Source organism: Oncorhynchus clarkii, chromosome 13 (genome assembly GCF_045791955.1).
Source record: "Oncorhynchus clarkii lewisi isolate Uvic-CL-2024 chromosome 13, UVic_Ocla_1.0, whole genome shotgun sequence".
NCBI lineage: Eukaryota > Metazoa > Chordata > Actinopteri > Salmoniformes > Salmonidae > Oncorhynchus > Oncorhynchus clarkii.
In genome coordinates, this window is record NC_092159.1 from 10,158,033 (window position 1) to 10,180,288 (window position 22,256).

Sequence of the window (22,256 nt, forward strand, 5' to 3'; positions counted from 1 at the left end):
ACGGGCCGGCGTCACGGCACCCACGGGCCGGCGTTACGGCACCCACGGGCCGGCGTTACGGCACCCACAGGCCAACTGGTACGGTGCCAAGCTAGATAACAGGCAGACCTGTCTTCTAGCTAAAGGCCCTTTAGAAGTCCTGGGTCGTATTCAAAGGGGCGGGCAGTGAAGAGAAACTGCTCCTCAGCTCAGAACAGGGTGACTGTGTCCTAAATGGCACCCACAGGCCGGCGTTACAGCACCCTGTACCCTGAATAGTGCACTATCTTTGACCAGAGTCCTATGGCACTACAAAAGGAATACACTGCCATTTGAGACACAGAGAGACAGTGACACACCTTGTAAAAAGGTCCCAGCAGCAATGAGGAAATGGTTATTTTGAAAATCTATGGAGGAAACAGCGAGAGATGGGAAGGAAGGAGCGCCAACACAAGTTCCTTTATCTGTCAGAGCACCGTTTCAACAAGGCAGGACTCCGGGCTGGGAAATCAACCAGATCAAATGAGGAAGTGGTAGTCTAACTATCCCATGAACACCAGTATCAGCCTTACAACAACCCAATGACTTGAAACATGTCCCTAGTAAATGAGTGACAGGAAAGTGTGCAACAGTCAAGATTGATTCTGAAAAGGTCAGAACAGTGAAAATACAGTGCCTTGCCTTCAGACAGTATTCACACCCCTGGACTTTTCACACATTTTGTTGTACTACATCCTCAACTTAAAATCGATTCAAATGTAGATGTTGTGTCACTGGCCGACACACACAATATCCCATAATGTAAAAGTGGAAATATTTTTGAAAAGTTTACAAATGACTCAAAAACGAAACGCTGAAATGTCAAGTGAATAAGTATTCAAACCCTTTGTTATGACAAGCCACAATACATTAAGGAGTAAAAATGTGCTTCAGTCACATAATAAAGTTACAAGGACTTAAACAATGTGCATAATAGTGTTTAACGTGATTTCTGAAAGACTACCTCATCTCTGTACCCCACACATACAGGTGTAAGGTCCCTCAGTCGAGCAGTGAATTTCAAACACTGATTCAACCACAAAGACCAGGGAGGTTTTCCAATGCCTCGCAAACAAGGGCACCTATTGGTAGATGGGAAAAAGAAAAAAAAGAAGCAGACATTGAATATCCTTTTGAGCCTGGTGAAGTTGTTAATTACACTTTGGATGATGTATCAGTAGACCCAGTCATTACAAAGATACTTCCTTCTCAGTTGCCGGAGAGGAAGGAAACCGCTCAGGGATTTCACCATGAGGCCAACGGTGACTTTAAAACAGGTGCAGAGTTTAACGGCTGTGATGGGAGAAAACTGAAGATGGATCAACAAACTTGTAGTTACTCCACAATACTAAACGAAATGACAGAGTGAAAAGAAGGATGCCTGTACAGAATTTAAAAAATAATCCAAAATATGCATCCTGTTTGCAACAAGACACTAAAGTAAAACTCCACAAAAATGTGGCAATGAAATTAACTGTATGTCCATAATATAAAAAGTGTTACGTTTGGGGCAAATCCATCACAACACATCCCTCACTGAGTACCACTTATTATTTTCAAGCATGGTGGTGGCTACATCATGTTATGGGTATGCTTGTCATCGGCAAGGAACAGGGAGTTTTTGGGGGGATAAAGCTAAAGCTGAATAGAGCTAAGTACAAGCAATAACCTATAGGAAAACCTGATTCAGTCTGCTGAGAGACCAATTCACCTTTCAGCAGGACAATAACCTAAAACACAAGGCCAAATATACACTGGAGTTGCTTACCAAGATGATATAGAATGTTCCTGAGTGGCCTAGTTACAGTTTTGACTTAAAAATCATCTTGAAAATCTATGGCAAGTCTTGAAAATGGCTGTCTAGCAATGATAAACAACCAATTTGACTGAGCTGGAAAAGTTTTTAATAATACATGCTTTTAGAGACTTACCCAGAAAGACACACAGCTGTAATTACAGCCAAATGTCAGTCTAACATTTATTGACTCAGTGGTGTGACTACTTATGTAAATGAGATATTTATGCATTTCATTTTCAATAAATTTGCAAACATCTCTAAGAACATGTTTCACTTTGTCAATATGGGGTATTGTGTGTAAATGGGTGAGAATAAAATGATTAAATACATTTTGAATTCAGTCTAACAACAAAATGTGGAATGAACCAAGGGGTATGAATTATTCCTGAAGGCACTGTAAATGACGGGCCTTATGGTCGGCCAGGGCTCCAAAGCTTTCAGCCATTAATAACTGATTTAAAGCAGACTGCCCAGAGCCAAAAGCAGAGACCACGGTATACAGTGGTAGTATGGGACAGTGGTATTCTAGACCAAAGGGTATGTATGGGTGTACCATGGTTGCACAGGACAGGGGTATTCTAGACCAAAGGGTATGTATGGGTGTACCATGGTTGCACAGGACAGGGGTATTCTAGACCAAAGGGTATGTATGGGTGTACCATGGTTGTACAGCACAGGGGTGGAAGCTTGAAGCCTGTGGAAGTCAGACTCTTACAGGATTCTTTATTAAAGGGCCAGTGCAGTCAAAATATTTTGTTTCCCTGTGTTTTACATCATATTGTACAGCAACTGATGAAGTTATTTCATGATAGTTGCTGGTTGAAAATACATTCTAGCATTAGAATGTACAGTACTAGAGGCCACCAAAGTAGGCAGAAATAAAAAGCTTAGCACCCCGAGCCCGGGGGAGCCTGCCTTGTTACTTTTTCTATCTGGCTGGCTACTCCATGTTCTTTCTGAAAACACTAGGTATTCTAGACCAACGGGTATGTGTGTATCATGATCGTATGGGGCGGGATTATAAGGTAACAGAGGTTATAGGTGTTCAGTTGAGGTTCTCATTCTCACCCTACAACCTATTAATCTGTCCAGGTGGTGAGAGATCAGGGGTGAGGACAGCCAACAGGTGCCAAACCCTGTTTAAACTCAATCTAGTTGGATCAGTCAGTGGCTGGACAAAGTTCAGATACACAACCTAGCTATGCAAATAGGGCATAGGATGAACCAAAAACTCCATGTTGAGTTGAGAATCAATGGCATCCATTCTATAAAATAGCTACATGTATCTGCAGTTCTGTTTCAGCGAACCCTCCAGCGGTAATAACTCAAGTAAAAGCTTGTAATCATGTGCAACAACAGCAGCCCAGCTGACATCAGTGAGTAGACAGAGGAGTCTATTGAGTATCTCCAATCCAGGGCCTTGTGACCAACATACACTTTAACCAACACTAACCAAATACTTTCCCTTCTCCTTGTGGATTATGAAACAAAGTGGTGATTATGCAATGATCTAGCCTAGCTTGGATACAAATATGGATTTGATGACAGCCATAACAACTATGTTCCTTTATAGCTTTTAGCTAGTATTACTGCTACAAAACAAACCTGTGTCATATAGTTCGATTGACAAGCTTCAATGCATTATAGTTTGGAGACTAGGAATGTATACAGTGTGAGGCAAGTGTGTACAACTAACTAGGCCCTACATGGGTACATAAGAGCACTTTGTGTGATACTTGGTTCCTCTCCTGTCGGTCAGCTAACTAACGCGAGTAATGATTAACCTTGGCTTAAAAGTACGACTACATTTTAAAAATAACAAACGAGCAGCCTAGATCATTATTTGGCGACATGTCACTTTCACCTTCGCTAGTTAGCAACCTACTCGAGCTCAGGCTTGGGCCTACCAACGGGATGTATGTCAACAACGGCTGAGATTCTGAATAACACCGTTAGCTAACAAACTAACTTAGTTAGCAATTTAAACAACTGCTGGTGGCTCCTCTGACAACGTACATGTCACCGGGGAATGTGTATATGTGTTATTTTAGCAACACTTGTGTGCAGACGTGCTGTATCTACACAATTAGTTAGCTAACTATTCCTCCCCTTTCCATTCTGGAATAATTGTGAACAGCTAACTAGCCTCAGACACCGGTAACTGACGCTACAAGCGTAGCTACATATTAGCAATCAAGCGCCTGGCTAAAGACTAATTCATTAATGTTGACTAGTTAGTTTTTTATAGTTTTTTTTATTTAACCTTTGTTCTTTTACCTTAACACAGTCGATGGGATACATTAGGCAGTGTTCCATGATGCCAGCCACGGCGCCGGCTAACATGTGTGTACTGGTGGCTACACCCTGGGGGAGCCCCTCGTAGTCTATTTCGGTCTCCGTAGCAGCCACCGTGGGCTCTGGGGCTGCTCGAAGTTGCAACACCGCAGTAAAGTCCGGTTCCGCTGTTATCCGTGGCGGTGACAGACCACCAACAAACCCCTCCGTAGCATCCAAAATCCTCCCGCCGAGCCATCGAATGTCTGCCCCTGCAGCTCCAGCAGCAACCCCGGCATCGACGCTTGGTGTGTCCACCCGCCTGGACACGAAACCATTCGCTTCCATGCAGATACGATATAGTAAAGTCCAAGCTGCGCGGTTATTCCTCGGTTTCGACACTTTCGCCGCCAATCTCTTGAGGGTTGTCGAGGATAGCTCCAGCCGATAACGGGCCCCACCAGACCGACACTGGCTCAAGGGGAGGCTAAAGTCGGCAAGGGGAATAATGCACTTGGCGGACTGGAGAGGGCTTGTCAGTGAGTCACGCCGGAAACGGTTACATGATTGTGTATTTCACCGGTCAAACATTATGAAATATGGAATGAATCCCAGCGATTGGCTGATTTGCAGTGTAATTATTCATAAAATAAGGCGGGAATAGACCAAAGGGGAGGGATGTGGAAGGCTGGCAGTGACAATTTTATAATCTCCATTTTGGTAACCACAGCAGTCACATGTTTTACTGTAGTTGTTTCCGAATCCAGGGTGTGTGTAATCACCACCAAGGTCAATCATTTGATTCAAATGACATGCATCGGCGCTTACTGCTCATTGGGTTTAGTTATATTAAAATGTGTCCCCAACATTGGCTTCGAAGGTCATCACTGTTCTGTCTACTGTGAAATTACTGCTTGAAATGATGCATGACAGGCTCACTGTGCATGCAATGGAAGCAATGCAAGAATGTAAATGTATGCAGATAAATAATATACATCAAAAGATACACAACAGCTATAGATTTTAAACTGACCAATATCAATATGCATTGGTCAAACATGAATGTACAAATCGCACGCACCACACGGGGGCATCATTCAGCACATTGGACAGCGACGTGTTCCGTGACGTGTCCACGTCGGCTACCGGAAGGTACGTCATCTGATGGATTTAAAGCTTTTTATTTTATTTTGCTGTATAAAGATTAATCTCGTTCGAAGAAAATTGATTTTTGTCGTTAATCTGTGACTCGGGGGTAGGATCCACCCGTGATTAAAACGACTGGTATGACGTGACGGACAGTGTTAATTTGTATCAAAGTGAGTTTGGAACGGTGACAATGTCACAATGTATGACTATATCTAGCCACCTGGCTACAGCTGTAACATTCACCGGAAGCCGGTTAGTTATCAGTATTGTTGTTCTAGTTTTAGTCAATCCAAATCGCTATGTTAATACAAATTCTCTGCACAGGCCACATATTCATTATTTGTTAAATTGCAGTCAGTGGGTGAATTGAGATTAGTTTAGCTTGTAGAGCTAACAATTTACTGGCAAGTAATACATCTTGCATAACGTAAAACACTGTTTAAATAATATATTAACTCGTTGGCAGAGCAACCTGGACTCAGGGGTAGACGTAACATGTGGGGGGGATGTATTAATGTGTGGATGCCCATCATCCATTTCGTATGATATGTTACGAATTGCAATTCGTTAGCTAGGTGGCTAACGTTAGCTAGGCTAGAAGTTAGGGTTAGGCGTAAAGTTAAATGGTAAGTGGAAGGGTTAGCTAACATGCAAAGTAGCTAATGGTAGTAAGTACTTGCAAGGTTGCCTAAACATCAAACTGTTGCCCGGGTTTCTCCATGGATATTCAGTTTGAAAGAAGTCGCTGTAAAAAAGACTCCATAGTCTCTACAGGCCAGAATGTTGATAAAACATGTATCTGAGGTTACTTACACGTTGTCCTTTTGTCGGAAAGTAGTGGGGATCAAATGTACACAGTAAAGTATTGTTAAATAAATAAAATACAATTGTTTTGCGGCACTGGTAGGTTCTGTCATGTGTATTTTCCATCTCCTGACGCATTTCATGTGATGCACAAAAATGTAACAGTAGCCGAATGTAACGTAAACATAGACCAAAGCACATTCCCTCACACTCAGCTGGAAGTGCTTGTGAAATTTGCCAGCTGATTGCGCGGGACAACATTCGGTCTGTGCTTGACATTCGGCCATTGTTGACATTTTGTGCAAGTTGCGTGCGAATTGCGTCTGCATTGAAAATACTAACTGATATACAGACCAGCGTACGGAAAGTCTAGTTAATAACACTACTTTGTACATATTTAGCCTCAGATTACCTTCTACATAAGGATACATCAGCGGACAACAGGTAATGTACATTCAAATTAATTTTTTCAACATTCTGACTTCTGATGGGACTGTTCACAAAAAGTGAGCCTACATGTTAACGTCAAGAAAGGAGTTGTCCGTGATGAGATTCGAACACGCAACCTTTGGGTTGTTAGAAGTTCGCGTTCTACGCCCACCCTGACCAACCACACTCTCTTCATTTTTTCCTTATGTGACCATGCCAAACGTAACATATACTAATTTGAGTTGCCCGGATTTTTGTTTACTATGTTACGTCTAGTCTATGAGACCAGTCTGTGCAGAGGTAGGAGGGTGCGTTTCTATTGCACATGAATGTACTGTATCTATTCCTGTTGACACTGCTTTGAACTCAACACATCTAGCTACTTGGCTGTTCCTTGGTGCCTCTGTGATTTACGAATGATAGGCCTAGCTACTTTTCTTCCGACGTGACTATCTCTATGTCCTTCTCTCCATATCACCAGGGGAAAGCAACACCTGGGTCCACGTAGTACGTTCCCAACCATGAGGAGGTGACAGCCAGATAACTCTGCTGCTAGGTCTTGCTGCTTGGACATATGGCAAGGTAACACACTCTTTATTTGTGGGTTGTATTATTAGCCAATCTAGCTCGAATCTCCACCCGCGTAGGATAACCATCCATCGAAATACAGGGATATGTCTAGAGCTGGACCAGGGGTGGTGTGTCTAGAGCTGGACCAGGGGTGGTGTGTCTGGAGAGCTGGACCAGGGGTGGTGTGTCTGGAGAGCTGGACCAGGGGTGGTGTATCTGGAGAGCTGGACCGGGGGTGGTGTGTCTGGAGAGCTGGACCGGGGGTGGTGTGTCTGGAGAGCTGGACCGGGGGTGGTGTGTCTGGAGAGCTGGACCGGGGGTGGTGTGTCTGGAGAGCTGGACCGGGGGTGCTGTGTCTGGAGAGCTGGACCGGGGGTGCTGTGTCTGGAGAGCTGGACCGGGGGTGGTGTGTCTGGAGAGCTGGACCGGGGGTGGTGTGTCTGGAGAGCTGGACCGGGGGTGGTGTGTCTGGAGAGCTGGACCGGGGGTGGTGTGTCTGGAGAGCTGGACCGGGGGTGGTGTGTCTGGTGAGCTGGACCGGGGGTGGTGTGTCTGGAGAGCTGGACCGGGGGTGGTGTGTCTGGAGAGCTGGACCGGGGGTGGTGTGTCTGGTGAGCTGGACCGGGGGTGGTGTGTCTGGAGAGCTGGACCGGGGGTGGTGTGTCTGGAGAGCTGGACCGGGGGTGGTGTGTCTGGAGAGCTGGACCGGGGGTGGTGTGTCTGGAGAGCTGGACCGGGGGTGGTGTGTCTGGAGAGCTGGACCGGGGGTGGTGTGTCTGGAGAGCTGGACCGGGGGTGGTGTGTCTGGAGAGCTGGACCGGGGGTGGTGTGTCTGGAGAGCTGGACCGGGGGTGGTGTGTCTGGAGAGCTGGACCGGGGGTGGTGTGTCTGGAGAGCTGGACCGGGGGTGGTGTGTCTGGAGAGCTGGACCGGGGGTGGTGTGTCTGGAGAGCTGGACCGGGGGTGGTGTGTCTGGAGAGCTGGACCGGGGGTGGTGTGTCTGGAGAGCTGGACCGGGGGTGGTGTGTCTGGAGAGCTGGACCGGGGGTGGTGTGTCTGGAGAGCTGGACCGGGGGTGGTGTGTCTGGAGAGCTGGACCGGGGGTGGTGTGTCCATAAACACTCTTCCCAGGTGATGGATCAGAGAGGATTAAAAAAAAATAGAACAAAAAGTGAATCGGCACACTGGTATAATAGTGTTTTCAAAGGACAACATCTGGACCACAAACTGGTTGTTCTTCAGAAGGACCACGAGGCAACACTAACTGGACTGCTGTGTTCACGTGATGGCAGGATGTGAACTTCAGCATGTGTTTAGGTGAAGAGGTCTAATGTTTATGATTGATTGAAATGTTACCACAGTGTTATGTTATACAGAACTAGTAAAGTAATAACTGTGCGTGTCTATGCGTTATGTTGTAGTAGGCTATATCTATGAAAGTAATGCAAACCTCCTCCTCCAGGATCACTTTCTCATGCCTGCCAGCCTCCTGGTACTGCAGTGTGTCCTTGCTGTCTCTGGGTTGTGTGCCCAGGCAAAGGGCCTTCTTCCTGGTGTTCCTCACCTGCTCTGCCCTGGTTTTCTTGGGGGTCTACCAGACTGAGCTCTGGGGGCCCCAGCGCCACAGGGGACACGTCAACAAGTGAGTGAGACGTCAGATGAACGGACAGACAGAATGACAAAGAGAGAGCGAGAGACAAACAGGCACACACACACAAAAACACACACACACACACACACACACACACACACACACACACACACACACACACACACACACACACACACACACACACACACACACACACACACACACACACACACACACACACACACACACACACACACACACACACACACACCAGGCAAAGTGTTTGCACTGCACTACTACTAAGTCAACCCAGACTCTGCATTCATAGTGTATGGTGTCTAACATGTTTCTCTCTCCATCTCCCGCTATCACCCCTAGATACCTCTCATCTGTGGAGACCATGGAGGCGACTGATGTCACCAACGCAGCTCTAAACTATGGGATCGTGGTGGACTGCGGCAGCAGTGGCTCCAGGGTGTATGTGTACTACTGGCCCCCCCACCATGGAAACCTCCACACCCTGCTGGACATCAGGCAGATGAGGGACCACGACCGCCACCCTGTGGTCAAGAAGATCAAACCTGGTGAGGGGGGTTAGGTGAGGAAAGAGTGGGGGTGGGGGAGAACAATGTAACTGTTGAATGACCAGGAGAAAAGGATGTTATCCTCTCCAATGCCGTTGCCACATTACAGCAGAAACGATTTGTCTTTACTCTGTCAGATGCCCCTCTACCTCTTTACCTCTGGTATAGGGAGAGCTAACATACAGTAAGTAGCTAGTTACCGGTAACTGCCAAAATACAGGAAGCGCCAACAGAAAGTGTCTTAGTAGGGCGTTGAGCCGTTACAACTGCCAGAACAGATTCTACAATCTGTGTCTGGAACTTTACTAGAGGGATCTTCCATTAGAAATTCCTTCATTTGATGTTTTGGGTAGTGGTGGAAAATGCTGTCTCAGGTGCAGCCCAAGAATCTCCCATAAGTGTTCAATTGGGTTGAGATCTGAACACACACACTTTCAACGCACTAAGCTCCTTTTGGACCCCTTTTTCAATGTCCCTGAGATCCTCTTGTTCTAGCCATGGTAGCCAAAATAATGAGCAACTGGGTGTTTTTCTACATGACCCTAAGCATGATGGGTTGTTAATTGCTTAATTAACTCAGGAACCACACTTGGGTGGAAAGCACCTGCTTTCAGTATACTTTGTGTCCCTCATTTACTCATGTCTTTCCTTTTTATTTTGGGAGTTACCTACATGTTCACCATGTAGGGGCGTGGCACCCCAGAAGAAGTTAGTTGTTGTCATACAGTGTGGAGGGTTTCTACCTGTTTTCCCATGTTGTCAGGCCACATGTCCTCAACCTGCTCCTTATCGCAACATTCTTTCCATTACCCCCTATTGGCCTGATACCTGAACACTGGGACTGAGTGGGACTGAGTGGGACCGGGGACTGAGTGGGACCGGGGACTGAGTGGGACCACAATTGCTAAGCAGTTAACAGCTGCTTTGTTCCCACTAAATGAACTGTAGAATTGCCAGAGAAATAGTGAATCTGCCTCTCTCTCGCTCTCTCGCTCTGTATTTCCATCATGGCGCTGAGCCATGGCAAGGCCACTGCCTCGTCCTCAACTCAGCTATCGCTAACCTCTCTCGCTTTTCTCTCTCTCCTTCCTTTCTCCCCTTTCCTCTCCAGGTATTTCCACCATGGCGCTGAGCCCAGCCAAGGCCAGTGACTACCTCCACCCCCTCCTTTCCTTCGCTGCCACCCATGTCCCCAGGAAGAAACACAAGGAGACTCCTCTCTATATCCTCTGTACTGCTGGCATGAGACTGCTGCCTGAGAGGTAGGCCTCAGCCCTCCACCTCCACTTTGTCAGGGTCCAACGGTCAGCAGGGGGTCAAGCACAGGATCCCCCCCCTAGAGATCTGTGGGAGGTTTAGAGCATTGATTTATACATCTCTAACAGTGGTTTAAAAAGTGTTTTTCTCCCCAGTCAGCAGGCTGCTATCCTGGAGGACTTGGTAAGAGATGTTCCAGTGGAGTTTGACTTCCTGTTCTCCAGCTCCCATGCAGAGGTGATCTCTGGGAAACAGGAAGGTGAGACAGAGAGCTGTGAGCCTGATGGGAATATGGTGCAGTTATACCTAGACACTGGTCGGTTCCTGGGATCACCCAAACATAAACTGCATGCACCACTAAGTGGCTTTGGATAAAAGTGTCTGCTGAATGTGTATATATTGGTGTGAAAAGGCCAAATGGTGTAATTGAACTAATATACTGCACCTGTCCTCTGTGTGCTTTGTGGCGTTAATGTTAACACTGCCTTTCTGCCCACAGGTGTGTATGCATGGATTGGTATTAACTTTGTGTTGGGACGCTTTGACCATGCAGAGTACGGTGAGTGTGAGGTTATGGCTTCGTTGATGATGTCGCTTGTTTGTCCACTGCAAAGGATGAGGCTGGATTTTGTTATGGCTTAGCTGTAGGCCTGAAACATGTCGCTAGCCACCATTTTATAGGGCGTTAGATGCCGTACATGGCGGCTATACCCATGTCTCAAGGCTAGGTTAAGGCCTTCGCAAACGACCATTTTGAGCCATGTTATGACACCATTTTGCCGTCCCAAACCAAATGTCCACGTCGTGGGCAAATTCTTAGGTTGTAAACGATTATCGTCCGTCTTGGCTCATTCAGTGCGACCGGGTCTAGTGAGTAACGCCACGTGCGGTCGTAGGCTCTGACAAAGTTCTAGCAGTGTCAGAATTGATTTGCCTTTATCGTATAGTGTGGCTGGTGTTACGAGCCGATCCCGGTGACTGACCAATAGGAACGCGGCCGGCACGGAGTATGCACACAACACGGTTATTGTGAATGTTCAGATGAATATAATAGTTTGATCTAAACGTTTAGCCTACATGCGCTGCAAGAAGAACGGTTTTCCTGATCATCCTGTTTACATGGACACATCTGAAATCAGGCTACCTGATGGCCATTTTCAGCATTTATCAATCAAAATAAACGTTCTACCACAGTGACCATGTTATTTTGGGGAAGCCTATTTGATTCTGAGTTCGGACATATAAAGTTTGTATGTGAAAAGTATTTCTAAGATGCATAGGGGGAGAGCCAGGGTGAAAGTAACGCACCCATTTGCTCAGATAACACAGAATTTAGAACGACGTGGTAAAGTCCGCATGTTCAGAGGAAAAAAACAGCCCGGTCCGAACATGTTTTGCCGAGTTATTAACAAAAAGTGGTTTTGAGTGACGTTTAAAAATACCGACCCGGAAGTGTTTTCCGGCTGTGGAGTTGTTTAGGAGTTTTACGGTTCCAAACATATTTATTTTTCTTCATCAATCTAGTGACTAAATGACATCACAGGTTCCAAGTATCATGCTAGCTAGTCTTGTGTGTACGCCTGGGAGAAGTTACAGGAGAGAAGGGTGGGACCAAAGTAACACAATGTAAACTGATGACCTGGAATAAAATCAACTCAACTTCTAAGCACGGGGCCATTGTCTCATTTCCCTCTAGTTCATATTGCTTTTATAATGTCAGAAAAACATTGACATGTGACGGAATGTTTGCAAATGATATGACATCATTACAATTCTGCCTTAATCAATTGACTTGACAGATCATCTTTTCAAACTTTTATCGGCAGGTTAGTGGTTAAAAATATATCTTATATATATTCTGGTGGTCAGTTATCTTCTGTCAAGCCTTGGAAATGTGATGAGCAGGATGATTTTGCCGTTTTGTGAAGAGAATGAAGTCGTTTATTCTATCAAGACACGAGAAGCGCCTGACAAGGACCGCTGCAGCGCACCTGATTGGTAGAGCTAATCATGAATAGTCAGTGATTATTGTGAACAACATCTCCTACTATGTACCATTAAAGTGAGATGAGAAAATGATGGTTAATATTATGTGATCCATTTTAGTCCCATGTTTAGTATTGTGGTTGGTTAATTTTCATAAATTACGAGCCTATAGCATTAATTATTCAAATTGACACAAAGATGAAATGATGACTGATGGTACATTTGTTGAAAGTAACGAGCATGACAAACTAGGACCATGGCGATACTGTAGATAATGTGCACTTCTCGCCAGCTGTTGTTTCCATCCCAAAGCTGTGTTCATCCCTCTCTGTTGGCAGGTACAAAAGTAACGTTGCCGTAGTTCTGTGTTCTCTTGTCTATTTCATTTCAACTCATTTACCCTAGAAGTGCTATTACCGTTGCTAATGGTAGAGGACATGTATAAGTTGTGTGTCATAAAATATGGTGTCTTTGGCTCTGTCGATCTCTGAGTAATTAGGGAAAAAACAGCGTTCCTTTCGTCCCGGTTCTCCCTTTCAGTTTTCACTGACTCACTTCACTCACATGCGCAGATCAAATCCAGAACTGAAGCAAGTTGTCAAATCTGGCCAGGATGATCAGTATTTTTATTTGGTAACATTGCGCAGTGTGACATGATAATCGTAAAAGACTGAATCCGACTAGTTAATTATGATGATGAACCAGATTTGACAGCATCTGATGGCTTGTTTGCCAAAGGGTGATGCCGGGGTTTGTGTATATGGACATGCATTTTTGAACAGACTGTTGGTTACCCATCGTTGACCTGACACTCAATTCTCCATTTTCCTAGAAGATGATGCAATGGTGGAGGTCACTACAGGGTCACAGAACCATCACCCAATTAGCCGGCGGCGTACAGTGGGCATCATGGACATGGGCGGAGCCTCGCTGCAGATAGCCTATGAGGTGCCTAGCGCGGTCCACTTCAGTTCACCTGAACAGGTAAGGAAGGATCCAGCTGAGCGCTCATATTCTCATTGTATTTGTGTGGTATGACTGGCTGTTGTGTATACTGGTAGGCCTGATGTTAGGGTTTAGTAAACCACACCATGTATTGGAGATAATGTCTGCGTCCTGATTCTCCACACCAGGGTCGTATTCATTAGGGCACACCATAGAGAAACGTTTTGTAACGGACAAAAGAACATGAGCATTTCTTATTGGACACATTCAGGTAGTCCTTCCCTGTTTCCACGTGAATTCTTCCATTTGGTGCCTTTATGAATCTCCCATTTATCGCAAATAATAATAACGGCAAGATCTTTACAAAGCTATTATTCAAGGAGTAGGGTAGTTGCTACTGATCGTGGGCCAGTTTAGCATTTAGCATGTATGTGGTTCTCTGTCTCCCTCTACAGGAGGAGTCGGGTAAGAGCCTGCTGGCAGAGTTTAACCTGGGCTGTGATTCAGAGCACACGCAGCACGTCTACCGTGTATATGTCACCACGTTCCTGGGCTTCGGGGGGAACATGGCTCGACAGCGCTACGAAGACCAGCTGGTCAACTCCACCATCACCAAGAACAGGTAGGACCGGCAGGGACACACACACGGACGCAGAGAGTGCGAGACACACACACACACACACACACACACACACACACACAGTGCCTGTTCAGACCCCTTGGCTTTTTTTCTTCATCAATCTACACACAATACCCCATAATGATAACGCCAACAGGTTTTTAGAAATGTTTGCTAAGTTATAAAAAACCAGTGGTGTAAAGTACGTAAGTAAAGATACTTTAAAGTACAACTTAAGTCGTTTTTTGGGGTGTCTGTACTTTACTCTACTATTTACATTTTTAAACTACTTACACTTTTATTTCACTACATTTCTAAAGAAAATAATGTACTTTTTACTCCAAACATTTTCCCTGACATCCAAAAGTATTCATTACATTTAGAAAATGGTCCAATTCACACACTAATCAAGAGAACATCCCTGGTCCTCCCTACTGCCTCTGATCTGGAGGACTCACTAAACAGAGAACATCCCTGGTCCTCCCTACTGCCTCTGATCTGGAGGACTCACTAAACAGAGAACATCCCTGGTCCTCCCTACTGCCTCTGATCTGGAGGACTCACTAAACAGAGAACATCCCTGGTCATCCCTACTGCCTCTGATCTGGAGGACTCACTAAACAGAGAACATCCCTGGTCCTCCCTACTGCCTCTGATCTGGCGGACTCACTAAACAGAGAACATCCCTGGTCCTCCCTACTGCCTCTGATCTGGAGGACTCACTAAACAGAGAACATCCCTGGTCCTCCCTACTGCCTCTGATCTGGAGGACTCACTAAACAGAGAACATCCCTGGTCCTCCCTACTGCCTCTGATCTGGAGGACTCACTAAACAGAGAACATCCCTGGTCCTCCCTACTGCCTCTGATCTGGAGGACTCACTAAACAGAGAACATCCCTGGTCATCCCTACTGCCTCTGATCTGGAGGACTCACTAAACAGAGAACATCCCTGGTCCTCCCTACTGCCTCTGATCTGGAGGACTCACTAAACAGAGAACATCCCTGGTCCTCCCTACTGCCTCTGATCTGGAGGACTCACTAAACAGAGAACATCCCTGGTCATCCCTACTGCCTCTGATCTGACGGACTCACTAAACAGAGAACATCCCTGGTCATCCCTACTGCCTCTGATCTGGAGGACTCACTAAACAGAGAACATCCCTGGTCATCCCTACTGCCTCTGATCTGACGGACTCACTAAACAGAGAACATCCCTGGTCCTCCCTACTGCCTCTGATCTGGAGGACTCACTAAACAGAGAACATCCCTGGTCCTCCCTACTGTCTCTGATCTGGAGGACTCACTAAACAGAGAACATCCCTGGTCATCCCTACTGCCTCTGATCTGACGGACTCACTAAACACAAATGCTTCATTTGTAAATGATGTCTGAGTGTTGGAGTGTGCCCCTGGCTATCCTTAAAGAAAGAAAATGGTGCTTCTCTGGTATGCTTAATATAAGGAATCTGAAATGATTTATGTTTTTACTTTTGATACTTAAGTATATTTAAAACCAAATAATTTGAGACTTTTCCTCAAGTAGAATTTTACTGGTTGACTGAACTTTTACTTGAGTCATTTTCTATGAAGTTTTCTTTACTTCTACTTAAGTATGACAATTGGGTACTTTTTCTACCACTGTAAAAAATAAAAAAACATATCACATTGAATAAGTATTCAGACCCTTTACTCAGTACTTTGTTGAAGCACCTTTGGCAGCAATTACAGCCTTCTTGGGTATGACTCTACAAGCTCGGCACAAATGGGAGTTTCTCCCATTCTTCTCTGCAGATCCTCTCAAGCTCTGTCAGGTTGTCAGCGTTGTTGCGCAGCTATTTTCAGGTCTCTCCAGAGATGATCGGGTTCAAGTCTGAACTCTGGCTGGGCCACTCAAGGACATTCAGAGACTTGTCCAGAAGCCACTCCTGCTTTGTCTTGACTGTGTGCTCAGGGTCGTTTTTATTTAACCTTTATTTAACTCAGTCAGTTAAGTCAGTTAAGAACAAATTCTTATTTACAATGATGACCTACCCCGGCCAAACCCAGACGACGCTGACCTACCCCGGCCAAACCCAGACGAAGCTGCCCTATGGGACTCCCAATCACGGCCGGATATGATGCAGCCTGGATTTGAACCCGGTACTGCAGTGACTCCTCTTGAACTGAGATGCGGTGTCTTAGACCACTGCGCCACTCGTTGTCCTGTTGGAAGGTGAAACTTCGCCCCAGTCTGAGGTCCTGAGTGCTCTGGAGCAGGTTTTCATTAAGGATCTCTCTGTACTTTTCTCTGTTTATCTTTGCCTTGATCCTGACTGGTCTCCCAGTCCCTGCTGCTGAAAAACATCCCGACAGCATGATGCTGCCACCACCATGCTTCACCGTAGGGATGGTGCCATGTTTCCTCCAGATGTGACGCTTGGCATTCATGCTGAAAAGTTCAATCTTGGTTTCATCAGACCAGATAATCTTGTTTCTCATGGTCTAGAGAGTCTTTAGGTGCCTTTTGGCAAACTCCAAGTGGGCTACTGAGGAGTGACTTCCGTCTAGCCAGTCTACTATAAATGCCTGATTGGTGGAGTGCTGCAGAGATGGTTGTCCTTCGGGAAGGTTCTCCCATCTCCAGAGAGGAACTCTAGAGTTCTTGGTCACCTCCCTGACCAAGGCCTTTCTCCCCCGGTTGCTTAGTTTGGCGGGGAGGCCAGCTCTAGGAAGAGCCTTGGTGTTTCTACGTTTCTTCCATTTTGAGAATGATGGAAGCCACTGGGTTTTTGGGGACCTTCAATGCTGCAAAAAAAATGTTGGTACCCTTCCCCAGATCTGTGACTCGACACAATCCTTTCTCGGAGCTCTGCTGGCAATTCCTTGGACCTCATGTCTTGGTTTTTGCTCTGACATACACTGTCAACTGTGGGACCTTTATATAGACAGGTTTGAGCCTTTCCAAATCATGTCCAATCAATTTAATTTACCACAGGTGGACTCTAATCAAGTTGTAGAAACATCTAAATTATGATCAATGGAAGCAGGATGCACCTGAGCTCAATTTCGAGTCTCATAGCAAAGGGTCTGAATACTTTTATGTGAATAAGGTATTTCTGTTTTTTATTTTTAATACATTTGCAAACATTTCTTAACCTGTTTTCACTTTGTCATTATGGGGTATTGTGTGTAGATTGCTGAGTTTAAAAAATAATAAAAATTAGAATAAGTCTAATGTAACAATTTGGAAAAAGTCAAGGGGTCTGAATACTTACCAAAGGCACTGTACATACATGCATACATACATACACAAGGCACACGCATATACAGACACATTCACACTTGCATAAACAGAGGGTCACATTCTTAAATTCATCACCTTCCTACAATTTCATCTCAACACCTTGAGTCTGAGAACTCAATGATTGATTGATCAACTGACTATCCCTTCCTTCGTGTCACTTCCTGGTTGTCCTCCAGGCTGACAGGCGATCAGACAGGCATGATGGAAGCCACACCCCTTGCGGACCCATGCCTCCCTGTCGGCCTATCAGACGTGGTGCGTCGGGACGGCCGTGCGGTCCACCTGAGAGGGCAGGGGGACTGGGCGCGGTGCCAGGGGGCAGTCAGGCCTTTCCTGGGTCTCCACAACGGCACCATGGGATCCCCCAGGGGGGTGTACCAGGCCCCCATCGACTACAGCAACTCAGAGTTCTACGGCTTCTCTGAGTTCTTCTACTGCACCGAGGATGTACTGAGGATGGGGGGACCGTACGACAGCGCTAAGTACTCCAAGGCTGCCACGGTAACCACAGCTCATCATTCTAGAACTTATCATGATCAGATATTCTAGACCTGGGTTTCCTCTGTCATTACCTAGGCAGGTTAGGTTTCTCCTCACTTAGCCCTCTTGTTCCCAATTTTTATTTATTTATTTTAAGTCTGGTTTCAACAAAAAAAAATCATTTGAAGATGCCTTTTTTTTTTCTTACTGCCTAAGAAATCTAAGGGAAAATATTGGTTTTGTGAAAGGCAAGAAAATTACTTTTGTCATTCTCTTCAAGTTAGCCTGGTGCCAGTCTGTTTGTGTCGTTACGCCACTCCTTGTCAGGTTTGGCATGACGAGGAGTTGGAACGATAGCACAAACAGATCTGGGAACAGGCTGTCACGCCACTCCTTGTCAGGTTTGGCATGACGAGGAGTTGGAACGATAGCACAAACAGATCTGGGAACAGGCTGTCTTTTAAGCTCTTATATCGCCAAGAGATCTTTCCAGGAGGTAACTCCGTTCTCTCCTGTCTGTCTGTCTGCAGGACTATTGTGCCACCAAGTGGTCAACACTCACCAAGCGTCTGGACAGCAAGCTGTTCTCTAAACAAGCAGACTCCTCCAGACTGAAGTAAGAAACCCTTCAACCCAGTTACCCAGTCTACCTCTGTACTCAATATGTCTAATAGATATTCATCTGTAACCCCAGTTACCAGTCTACCACTGTACTCAATATGTCTAATAGATATTCATCTGTAACCCAGTCTACCACTGTACTCAATGTCTAATAGACATTCATCTGTAACCCCAGTTACCCAGTCTACCACTGTGCTCAATATGTCTAATAGATATTCATCTGTAACCCAGTCTACCACTGTACTCAATGTCTAATAGATATTCATAATTAACCCCAGTTACCCAGTCTACCACTGTACTCAATATGTCTAATAGATATTCATCTACTACCATCTGTAAACCCAGTTACCCAGTCTACCGCTGTACTCAATATGTCTAATAGATATTCATCTGTAACCCCAGTTAACCAGTCTACCGCTGTACTCAATATGTCTAATAGATATTCATCTACTACCATCTGTCTGGAAATGCCTATCTAATAAAAATGGAATGCGTATTGTGCATACCTTACCTCAGCATACCTCACCTCATCAACCACCTCTCTCCCTGTCCAGGTACCAGTGTTTTAAGTCAGCCTGGATGTTCCAGGTTCTCCACTCAGGCTTCAGGTTCCCTAAGGACTACCCCAGCCTGAAGACTGCTCAGCTGGTCTATGACAAGGAGGTGCAGTGGACCCTGGGAGCCATCCTGTTTAAGACACGCTTCCTGCCTCTCAGGTCAGTAGGCACTTCTTGTGTGTGTCTGTCTGTCTGTGTGTCTGTCTGTTATTAATCCATCTCTCTCTCTCCTCTCTAACAGGGACCTCCAGGCAGAGTCATTTAAACAGGGCCACTCCAACTGGCTGCGTTCCTCCTTCGTCTACAACCACTACCTGTTTTTTGCCTGTATCCTGGTGGTCCTGCTGGCCATTCTGCTGTACATCCTCCGCCTCCGCAGGATCCACCAGCGAGAACAGAGGCAGGCAGAGGCCCTGGACCTGCTCTGGGTGGAGGAGGGGGAGGCTCTTCTGGCCTGATCCAGGATCAGTTTAGACTCTGAATCTTTCTTGACCTGAGGCCTTGGGTGTGGGGGGGTTACTGATCTAGGATGAGTCGAGATGCTCTCAGTAACTGGTGTTCATAGCCTGGTATGCACAGCTCTAGGATCAACCTTTCACCCTCTGAGTTGTAGGCTTGACTGGTGCTCTATTTGTTAAGAGGCACTGATCTAGGATCAGATTATCAACCCGCAAATCATGACCTTGACTGGGACCAACGCCCTGTTGGGACAATGATCTAGGACCAGCTTAGTCACGCTGAATCATAACGTTGACTATTGGCTAGAAATGCAATAGCAACGTCATCATACAACGGTTTTAATTACGGGGGTGCTGGACACTGCCGCTTTTTACAAATCTTTACACCCCAGATACAGATATCAACGTTGACCTGACCGTGAGCATCCTCGTAAAACAGAAAATATCAACCAAGGTCCAAATCACTATTTATAGTAACCTCTGACCTAGAGTGTTGATGTAAACATAAGTAGGAGGGGCCATGGAACTGGAACCTTCAAAAGGGGGAGGAGAATTGCAGGATGTGGGCGAAACATCATGAAGGGAGAACTAGATCGTTAAAACAACGAAACAGGAGAATCCCAACAGGTGAAAGCCTGAGGACCGAGCCATTCTATTTCTATTGTAGATAATTCACTGTTGCAGAGGGACCACTGTGTTGGCCTTTTTGTGTGAAGGAAGGTGAAGCTTGACGTTTGAGGCTGAAGTTGCCCTTAACCACAGATCTAGAATCAAGTAACCTACTCCTAATCCTAACCTTAACCATGAGGGGGATGCAAATAAAATCTGACCCTGTATCTGTGGTTAGTGGTAACTTCTAGCTACTCTTTGATGAAAAGGGTGCCTCTATGATTGTCTGTTTTGGACAGTATTGTAACCATGATGATAGTTTCTATCTGACCAGTATACTTCCTGTAAATCTCACAAACAGGAAGTGCATTAATTCCTTAATAATCCCACTGTGGGAATGCTTTTGTATTGAAAAACTACAATGAGGAATCAAACATGGGGTGGCAGGTAGCCTAGTGGGTTACAGCGTTGGGCCAGTAACCGAAAGGTTGCTTGATCGAATCCCCGAGCTGACAAGGGAAAAATCTGTCGTTCTGCCCCTGAACAAGGCAGTTAACTCACTGTTCCACAGGCGCCGAAAGACGTGGATGTCGATTAAGGCAGCCCACCCGTACCTCTCTGATTCAGAGGGGTTGGGTTAAATGTGGAAGACATTTCAGTTGAATGACTGGGACCACTGACTAGGTATCACCTTTCCCTTCTCAAAACATTTATTACAGGGGTTCATTGAATGTCCTTAACGTTTTTAAACTGTTTGTGTTGGTGCTGGGAACAGATTGTTCTGAGCCAGTTATGTTGATGACAAACTAGGAGTGAAACGGGTTGTCAGTGTTTAATGGATTGAAGTTGATGCCTTCTGATTGCATTGTGTTGAACTGTGGTACACACATACACACACACACACAACTGAACTCCCAAGTTGTGTGTTACGATGGGTCTATGTCAGACTGTCAATGTTAGTTACCCACCAGCTCCTCACCTGCCCTGTACTGTAAATATCCAATCAGACATCACTATCAGTCTGCTCTACTCCTCTTGATAATGTTGGGAGGTATTGCTGTTGTTAAATGAGATGCATTGAATTGCTAATCAAAGGAGCTATCTTGTTATTTTGAAGCTGTAGAATTTGAGTCGTCACAGTGCAAGTGGAAGTGTAGCGTCAGTGATTTTAATGTCAATTCATCACACTTCCTTTTCGCTTTGGACTCTTTCTCCGGCTGAAACCTTCAGGGCAGCATTTGAATGGGGTCTAATACCTTCCCTCGGTTTGACCTGTCAGGGCAGCATTTGAATGGGGTCTTATACCTTCCCTCGGTTTGACCTGTCAGGGCAGCATTTGAATGGGGTCTAATACCTTCCCTCGGTTTGACCTCTTGTCAGTGCAGCATTTGAATGGGGTCTAATACCTTCCCTCGGTTTGACCTCTTGTCAGTGCAGCATTTGAATGGGGTCTTATACCTTCCCTCGGTTTGACCTGTCAGGGCAGCATTTGAATGGGGTCTTATACCTTCCCTCGGTTTGACCTCTTGTCAGTGCAGCATTTGAATGGGGTCTTATACCTTCCCTCGGTTTGACCTCTTGTCAGTGCAGCATTTGAATGGGGTCTTATACCTTCCCTCGGTTTGACCTCTTGTCAGTGCAGCATTTGAATGGGGTCTTATACCTTCCCTCGGTTTGACCTCTTGTCAGTGCAGCATTTGAATGGGGTCTTATACCTTCCCTCGGTTTGACCTGTCAGTGCAGCATTTGAATGGGGTCTTATACCTTCCCTCGGTTTGACCTCTTGTCAGTGCAGCATTTTAATGGGGTCTTATACCTTCCCTCGGTTTGACCTCTTGTCAGTGCAGCATTTGAATGGGGTCTTATACCTTCCCTCGGTTTGACCTCTTGTCAGTGCAGCATTTGAATGGGGTCTTATACCTTCCCTCGGTTTGACCTGTCAGTGCAGCATTTGAATGGGGTCTTATACCTTCCCTCGGTTTGACCTGTCAGTGCAGCATTTGAATGGGGTCTTATACCTTCCCTCGGTTTGACCTGTCAGTGCAGCATTTGAATGGGGTCTAATACCTTCCCTCGGTTTGACCTGTCAGTGCAGCATTTGAATGGGGTCTTATACCTTCCCTCGGTTTGACCTCTTGTCAGTGCAGCATTTGAATGGGGTCTTATACCTTCCCTCGGTTTGACCTGTCAGTGCAGCATTTGAATGGGGTCTAATACCTTCCC

At 45.8% G+C, this 22,256-nt stretch overlaps 2 protein-coding genes across 3 annotated transcripts in view; one reads left to right on the forward strand and one right to left on the reverse strand.

Annotated features, from left to right (window-relative positions):
- LOC139424366 (mitoferrin-2-like) overlaps positions 1-4,643 on the reverse strand; it is an 18,133-nt gene extending 13,490 nt beyond the window's left edge. Inside the window, exon 1 of the mRNA XM_071176113.1 lies at positions 4,094-4,643. Coding sequence (XP_071032214.1) covers positions 4,094-4,438 — 345 coding nt within the window. The 5' untranslated portion in view covers positions 4,439-4,643. The remainder of the gene's footprint in view (positions 1-4,093) is intronic.
- A 617-nt stretch (positions 4,644-5,260) lies between these two features.
- On the forward strand, positions 5,261-21,126 carry LOC139424367 (ectonucleoside triphosphate diphosphohydrolase 7-like). 2 transcript variants are annotated; one of them, XM_071176114.1, is made up of 13 exons: positions 5,261-5,409; positions 6,954-7,054; positions 8,505-8,684; positions 9,012-9,217; positions 10,329-10,479; positions 10,630-10,733; positions 10,974-11,033; positions 13,293-13,444; positions 13,861-14,027; positions 17,485-17,809; positions 18,319-18,404; positions 18,964-19,125; positions 19,208-21,126. In XM_071176114.1, exons 2-13 carry the CDS (start codon positions 7,047-7,049, stop codon positions 19,422-19,424), a joined length of 1,818 nt encoding a protein of 605 aa, XP_071032215.1. In that variant the 5' UTR covers positions 5,261-5,409; positions 6,954-7,046; the 3' UTR covers positions 19,425-21,126. The 2 variants fall into 2 exon arrangements, with proteins under 2 accessions (XP_071032215.1, XP_071032216.1); XM_071176115.1 differs by having other exon boundaries at positions 13,296-13,444.
- Positions 21,127-22,256: the final 1,130 nt, after the last annotated feature.